Source organism: Mya arenaria, chromosome 11 (assembly GCF_026914265.1).
Source record: "Mya arenaria isolate MELC-2E11 chromosome 11, ASM2691426v1".
Classification (NCBI taxonomy): domain Eukaryota; kingdom Metazoa; phylum Mollusca; class Bivalvia; order Myida; family Myidae; genus Mya; species Mya arenaria.
Window position 1 is genome coordinate 49862163 of NC_069132.1, and position 8452 is coordinate 49870614.

The 8452-nt window shown below is 36.0% G+C and overlaps 1 protein-coding gene across 1 annotated transcript; it reads left to right on the top strand.

Moving 5' to 3' along the window:
- Positions 1-3108: 3108 nt before the first annotated feature.
- Positions 3109-5070, top strand: LOC128209227 (membrane progestin receptor alpha-like). Its single transcript, XM_052913167.1, has 2 exons — positions 3109-3225; positions 3988-5070. Exon 2 carries the CDS (start codon positions 3997-3999, stop codon positions 4972-4974), a length of 978 nt encoding a protein of 325 aa, XP_052769127.1. The 5' UTR covers positions 3109-3225; positions 3988-3996; the 3' UTR covers positions 4975-5070.
- The last annotated feature ends 3382 nt before the right edge of the window (positions 5071-8452 follow it).

Consider the following 8452-nt stretch of genomic DNA (forward strand, 5'->3'; position numbering starts at 1 on the left):
TGTATAAAATTGTACTGATATTTGCATATATATGTCTAAAATTTCTGAGAGTATGTACAGACGCTTAACACTAGGTTAGATCAAACATTTGAATATGGTTTAAGAAAACTATCATGATACTAATTCACATTATGTGAATTGCAGACGCGGTACTGGTACATATGCAACACGATTAAAACTTAAAGTTATCTGTCAATGCAGTGTGTTTTGTGTAACGTATGTATCGCTTTACATAATAATTCGAGGGGTGAAAGCGAAAAGGTTCTATCTGCTTCTTTATTTAATGTCACTTAGAACCTTTTCGCTTTCACCCCTCGAATTATATAGGGCATTGTGAACTTTTTAAACATTCATGAATTGAACGCAGTTACATTTATATGTTCAAAACGTTAACTAATAGTTAAAGAATAAATATCAAACAAGCAAAAACTTCCATAAAGTACGCTTAACACATGTTCCAACGGCTGATAGTAACGTAAATATCACCAACAGTTAATCAGCAGCCTTACATCTTTCGAAATTGAAACAAAACTTCGATGTTTTCTTTCTCATCAGGATTCAACTTAAAGAGCCGCATTGACTTTCCAGATGGCTGTAGTGTTTTCACTTCACACAAGATGTCATCAGCATCGCACCAGACACACTCTTTCGTTTGAGGCCACTTGAACATCTGTTTAGCATTTTCCATGAAATTTATTTGAACGTCCCCGTCATCATCATCTTTGGCTTCAACTTGTCCAATGTACCACGCTTTTTCATACACCGCTGCCACAAAACTACCAACTTCTATATCATTTAGCACGGACATGTTCTCTTTGTTTGAATCAACTGCCTCTGTAGAAATCTCTGCAACTCTTTCACAAATGCAATCACTTTTAACCTGTTTATTTGGTTTTGTTGAAGTACATGGTGTCAAACTGTTAGTTCCCATATCGGTAACGCATCTGAACTCTTCCCTCTTCCATGTGTCACAATACGACCCAGATATACATACTTGGCAGTAGCATGATGTTTCTCTTGTCATAATCACATCAGCATCACCAGTAGCGCCTACTGCGTGAAGTTTCATTGTTCCCTTCAGTGGTTTGGTTTTGATCAGGTTCATTTCATCATGCTTTCGTTTGGTCTCTTGCATGTTCACATAAAGAAACTTCACCGACATACTGGAGTTCTTTCCCCATTTGTAAAAATCTTCGGCATTTTGGATCTGAACATGACCTTGTCTTATGGCCATGTCCGCCATTCTCTTTGTAGTTCCACCAGGGCTGTCGCATGGTCCTTTACCATGGCCCACCTCAAAATAGTTCCACCGCGCTCCCAAATTGTAAAGTGTTTGGTGTTTAGCCAGCGTGGAAGATGTATCTATTCCTGTATTGGGACGAAGGCGAGTCTGTCCAGTAGTGTATGAAGCGTAAGCTGTGATTTTGAATTTTAAGTTCAGGTATTATTCGATCTAGAAATGCACGTACAGTGCTGGAACTATGCGCCATCTCATCATTGATGACAACATAACTTCTATGTTTCAAATCGCCATTTTCTCTGTAATATGCTACTGCTGGATGAATAGTCACGACGGTTTGATTCCAGTACTCCGTTTGTACTTCATTTAAAGACCTGCAACTATAGTTTTCTGCAAAATCCATTTGCAGCATAATTTCGTTTTCTGGAAGCTTTTCCTTCAACAACCTAACTTGCTGGTATTGTTGTCTAACTCGTTGAACATGCTGTTCAAACACGTCAGTATGTTTCTTTAGATCTTGTCTGAACTTTTGAACCTCTTCTTCCCTTTCAATGATTTTCATCTATGTCTTTCCATTTCCAATATCAACCTTTTGCCATACACGGTAAATAATTTTATCAGGCAGACTTTGTAATAGCTGATCCATATCATCTTTGTGTAAAAGAAGGTTTTCTGGGTTTTCACTGATACGTACGCCTGCTTTTCTCAATGACTGCACTTTCAACGCCATGTTCTGATGGTGTATACACTGGCACGTATTCCTTGATATGAAGGAAGCTATTAAAACGTTAGTAGGTCTCAAACGTGAAAACGTTGACAGGGACATTGTATTCTCTGGATACTCAGCGTTATATTTGTCATGCAGATTCTTTAAGTAGTCAGTCAATACTTTAGTCTGTTGTTTCTCTTCTTGGTGTTCAACTTTCTTTGCTTCCGATTTCCCAGGCTGGGTACGACTGTTATCTTCCCTGTTGAAAAAAGTAACCACTGACTTATGTACTACCTTTGATAACGAATGTCGTTGTTCCTTTCTACACACAATGTTTTTATAATGTGTATGTGCCAATGAACGCCTGCTTACACGTGTGCCACTGCTTATGCTTTTCAAACATCTGTACTTTTTAGCGACTCTTTCCGAGATTATTCTGTGAATGCTGTTATCCTTCTTTTGTCCCGATGATTTCTTTGCCTCATGAATTTCATGCATTAATACATTGCACGTTAGCAGTTGTCGTCTAGCAAATCGTTTTCTTTTTGGCGTTAGACTGAGTGCTTCAAAGTCAGCTAATGTTAAAGCGATTTAAAATGTATTTGAAATAATTTCAATTAAGCAATAACGTCCTTCGACAACGCACTTGATTGAGATTATTTCAGTGTAAATATTATTCTCCAAAAGTGGTATTCATTTTAACCCTTCAAGAAAATCCGGTCGATTTCTGTCAAATAACGCATCGCAAACCTGAAGGTTTCGCCTTATAGGAAATGTAGTTCATGGACATATTTACATCAATAAGGTTGAACTATACCACCCTTTAAACTTGAAAAAATAAACACTGACAAGTGTTATAGAAACTAAAATACAAGATAAATTTCAATGTAAGTTGGATATTTAGTTATATCAACGTGGTTGATTTTTGACAAGCAGAGTTCAAGATACATGCACTGTATAACAAATATCGTATTGACTATTTCATATCACTACACCCCTTAAAGATTGATTGCAAAACATCAAACGTTTATACTTTCATTAATTTACACATTTCTCGTTCAGTTTCATCGCCGTTGCGACGCTTTAATTGTCGTTATATACCTCTTAACCCGATGGTATATACTGTAAATAAGTTTATGCATATCCAAACCACTTAGAGATCTACAGTGCAATAAACCAATGCATGGTTTATTGGGTTTGCCTATTGATACAAACATGTAGTGAAACTTCAGTTAAACATTAAATGTTGTGTTTATGAACAGGATATACGTTCGAAGTAAGATTTTAACCTCATATATCTGTTTTCAGTAGTGTACATGATCAGGATCGGACGATGATTTTCGTCACGAATTAAATGTTTACTATATACATAAGGAAGTTTATTCATTAAAATATTTGTATTAGTATATTGTTTTGAACTGAATAATATATACTGAATTGCGATTGTATAGAGTATTTAAATGTTAGACATAACGTTCAATTCTATGCTTGATAATCATTGGCATACACTTCATTTACATGTAAAACTTCTTTAATATGCTTGTGGTTAAGCAAACTGGACGCAATGAATACAATGCGGTCGAAGGAAACTCGAGTTAATCGAAGGAAGGATATGCACTTTAGACAGAGACATCTTTACCGGCATGATCGAGTTTGTCAGGCTCCCTTTGGCCTGTATTCCATCCATAATGCAATGTTGTTCATAACGTGACATTTTACAAGGTCTGCTCGCTGATGTGAAACATGTGAATTTAACTACCAGTTTAAAAGCTCTTCCTGGAAGCATCTGGAGTGAATGTGTACAACGACATCAAACACAAATACTCCTCGTACCCTTGGCATACTTATACATAGTTACGTTTACCAGTCATATTATGAATGGGATACTCTGTAGAAGCGACAATAAACCACTTAAACAGTTAATTAAAATATTGTGTTTTGGAGATTTTAACTGTTTATTTCAACGAGGTAAAACTAGTATAGCTACAAGGTATAAATGCTGGAAAGCTGTTGCAGAAAATATGTCACTGTTTTTCAGAGTGTCGCAATGAAACACCGCCATCGAACCCTGGCCGCGGAACAAGTTCCAAAGGAACTAAGAGTACCGCATGTGAAATCAGGATACAGACTGCTAAACCAGCCGTGGATGTATTATATTGAAAGCCTAGTTCATATACACAACGAAACTTTGAATGTATGGACTCATCTCATTGGATGTGTACTGCTAATTATTCAGATGACGGTTTATTTTTATATATATGCATCAGACAATGCTGTAATTCGTTGGACGTTGCTAGGCCATGGCACATGTTGCTTTATCACGCTATTTAATAGCGCTGTTGCACACCTGTTACATTCCCGTTCGTGTTACTCTAACTTCATGGTGTTCATGTACGACTATGTGGGTGTGGTGAGTTGGGGGTTCGGTACTGCCATCCTTGCAATGTACGGCGTCTCAGACAAGCACATGTACGAGGAACTCGAACCAGCGTTTCTTACCATTCAGCTAATATGGACATACTTGACGTTTATTATAATATGTATGTCCAAACTTTGGTTTGGTCATGATCTGGAGATAAGCTCGAGAAAAAAAATGATTGTCGTGTCAATTTTTATACAAGCTCTGAGCAATGTTATTCCATGGTTTCCAAGGTATATTAGCTGCTTTAACGACGTTGACTGCAGCCTCTCTTCGCTCAACCACATAACCGTGGTCTGCGTATCCTTCACACTGATGACCATAACGTTTGTTCTCCACCAACCCGAGAAGTCCTGGCCAGGCAAGTTTGACATATACGGTCAGAGTCACCAAATCTTCCACGTTATTGCTACAGTGACCCAGTCTTTACAATTCTACGCTTTATATATTGATTATACGCATAAAGTAAACTCGCACTGCCAACCGAACTTGAACAAGCTTGGCGCACATATTTTATTATTAAATATATCATGTATACTCACTTTAATATATTTTAAACCCAATGTGCGGAAAAAGTTGCAAGACAGAAAGTCCAAACACGACTAGAGTGATACATTTGAATGTAAACTTGCCATATAGATGACATGCATTGTTATTGTATTTTTATACCGATTATAAAATGTCATTTCCATGACCCAAATACCTAGGTATTTCTTTTCATTTTTCCCCATTTTAGTAAACCGAATACGAAAATGTAAATCTGTCGACATTGCATTACACTTTTTCCATTTCGTTGGTCGAAATTGCATTTCATCCACAGAAAACAATTCCGTTCAGATTGGGACTCGATATAATTGAATCAATATTACCAGTGATCGGGAAATAATGAGATTCCGCTTAAGGCATAAAGACGTCCATTTTTCGTTAAGCTAAGTGAGTTGTCATGTGCATAAGGATATAAAGTTAAGGAAAATCTTAATTATACTATTAAGGTAACTGACTCACTGGAGGTTCATTAATACTCGCCTGAAAAATAAACCAGGCATGACATCGATGGTCATGGTATGAACACATTTACTGTAGTCAGTGTTTTATAAATGTTTCAAACAAGAACATGAAGTTTCATAAAAATTTAAATAAACAATTGAGGCATGGGAAGGGGTATTTTTTATAATTTCGTTATTTCGTTACAGGTGGATTACATTGATATCGAAAGTACGTGATGCCTAGACGAATAATATCAAAAGATAAAGGGACTTTTCACTTTTTTTTGTTGGTAGGATTATATGTATGATTCGAGATTGTAGCAACTGTAGGAAGATGTATGTCGTTAAATGCCTTGAATATATGTTTCCATTCAGATGTATCAATAGACAACTCAAACTCCCATTGGGCTTAGCAAGTAGGTATTTCGTCATTTTTTAAAATTAAAACCGAATAAACCGAGGACTGTCCTTTGCATTTAAAGATAATACTACAACTAAACGAAAACCCAGAGTACAGTAATATAACAAATCCGAAATGACAGGACAAAAAATCAATAGAATTCACTCAAAACATAGGCATGCACAACTTTGCAACCAACAACATCTCTGAAATATTTAACGAGTCTGCACACAAAACCTTTACTAAAAGAGCAAAATATAATAACAATACTAGTAGCAAACCGTGGTTTGGACCAATCTGCCAAAATGCAAGAAAATATGCAACCAAGCCAAAAAGAAATACCGATTAAATAAAACTGAACATAACTTAACACAGGGAAGTGAATATTATGAAATGATAATGAATAAATTTAACCGTAATAAAAACACAAACAAGAATGAAATTAGGCTAATACGACTGAACTCAAAGAACTCCAAAGACTATTGGAAAGAGTTAAATAGTTTAAATAGAAAAACGATATTAAATATCCGGAGGTCAATAAAATGTACGAACATTTTAAAACAATTGGGGCAAACGATAATGAAAGCAGCGAAGCAAATCCCATTCTTTTAGACGAAAATGACATTAACAGTGACGAAATATTGTGAACTCCACAATTACAAAACAAGGAATTGAAAAGGCAATCAGTAATATAAAAAATTGGAAGACGTATGCAAACGATCTTATTCAAAATGAATACAATGAATCGACTAAAGAATCTATGCTACCAATGTATGAAGCTCTATTCAATGCCTTTTTGACAGTGGAATAATCCCACAATCTTGGCAGGAAGGTATTTTTAGACCCATGTACAAACATTAAGGGTCAACAGAGAACCCGGCTTATTACAGACACATCTATATCTTAAAATGCCTCGGTCGGCAAACTATTCAGTTTTAACAGATATCTTAAAACTAGAGATGGAAGCGAATATCCGAGTATCCGGTTAAGTTAAAACCCAGGAATACTTCGTGCAAACCAAGCAGGTTTCAGATCATCACACTCCACGACTGATCACATATTCACTCTGAATTTCCTTTTCGACTACATGAGACGCTCTATAAAGATCAGCTATTTATAGCATTTATAGATTTTTCCAGCCTTTGACTCAGTCTGGAACGATGGTCTCTACCAAACTCCTATTTAACCAGATTAACGGGAATTTTTTTAGAGCCATTAACTCTATATATGAAAACATCAAAACATGCGTACAATAAAAAGTCATGTTATTTCAAAGGTACATGCAGAGTCAAACAAGCGATCAAATCACAGAGATTTAAAAGTATGATGCAGACCCCAACAGCTGCCCCTGGCTTACTTTAAATAGTTTTCTGTGAAGAGAAGAAACTTTCCAAAATACAATTAGTCATGAAAATGATAAGCGTCCAGTTCAGACATGAATTTTATAAAAAAAATGGTATCATCGAGATCATTTCAGGCGCTCATGGCAATAGTAGAATTAATCGAAATGTAGTGTGTTATGGCGAAATTTAGTCATTAGTGAGTATAATTTTTTCATCGGATTCCTGCTACAATATGGTATTACCGGTGCGATTGGTGTGTCATTTCGATATAAAAATGATTATTCTTAACGCAGAATGCAGTGATATGCATATGATTGGTATATTAGCTATAAAATATATGTGAACTGGACGTTTATCTTTTTTCATGACGTTTTGTCAAAGTAAGCCAGGGACAGCTGTTGGGATCTGCATCATACTTTCAAGTCTCTGTGGATCAAAGAAGCCCAGTGCTGTTTAGCCTATACTTAAATGATCTCGAAACATATATACGCTTAAAGATTTTTGTTGCAAGAAAAATAGATAAATTCCGTTTTAGGATCGACAATGATAATATTGAAATTGTTCTAGCTATAAATATCTTTGAACTCTGTTCTCCAGTAATGGAAGCTTTAAATCAGCAAGACAACATACATCCTTGGCACCCCAGCGTATCTTACCCTTTATGATACCCTGGGCAAATTGGCTAGGGAAACTTCGTAAATCTTGAATATTCATCAGCATTTTCCGACTAATGAAATAGCCGATAACAAAAAGGAAAGAATCTCCTTTGTGAAGATATCAGCATATTTAACAATATCCTGCGTAAGACGATTTGTAAGCCGTAATCTCATTGGACATTTCGAACCGAGATTACATCCGAAACTTCTCGGCCATTTTCGCACCACATGAGGTGTGTCTCATGCGACCAATCAAGCGACTGGATTTCACCTTATTAATTTTATAAATTATTCATGAGTACGTGATTTTTACAGCTGATTTACCCAGGGTATCATATAGATTATGAAACGCTGGGGTGCCGAGGATTGATAACATATAGCTACCGAAGCAAACAAAGCAATGCACTTACTATTATTAAGAAAACATTATCTTGATATTCCATTAGACTTACAATGCAAACTTTTTGACAGCACTATTTTACCATTACTTACATATGGATCGGAAATTTGAGGATTTGAAAATATCGATATCATTGAGAAAGTACATAATGACTTTTTAAAGGTAAATCACTAACTCCAGGAGAAGTACACCAATGTATATTCTTTAAGCAATATATGTCTGGCTCCAACAAGCATCTAAAAATCTTAACTCGATTGACAAATTGGTAAAACACATTATAATGGACCAATTCAAACTGT

Bases quoted from the DNA above. Each gene is read 5' to 3' on its own strand.
- LOC128209227 (XM_052913167.1), top strand. From the start codon at position 3,997: ATGAAACACCGCCATCGAACCCTGGCCGCGGAACAAGTTCCAAAGGAA.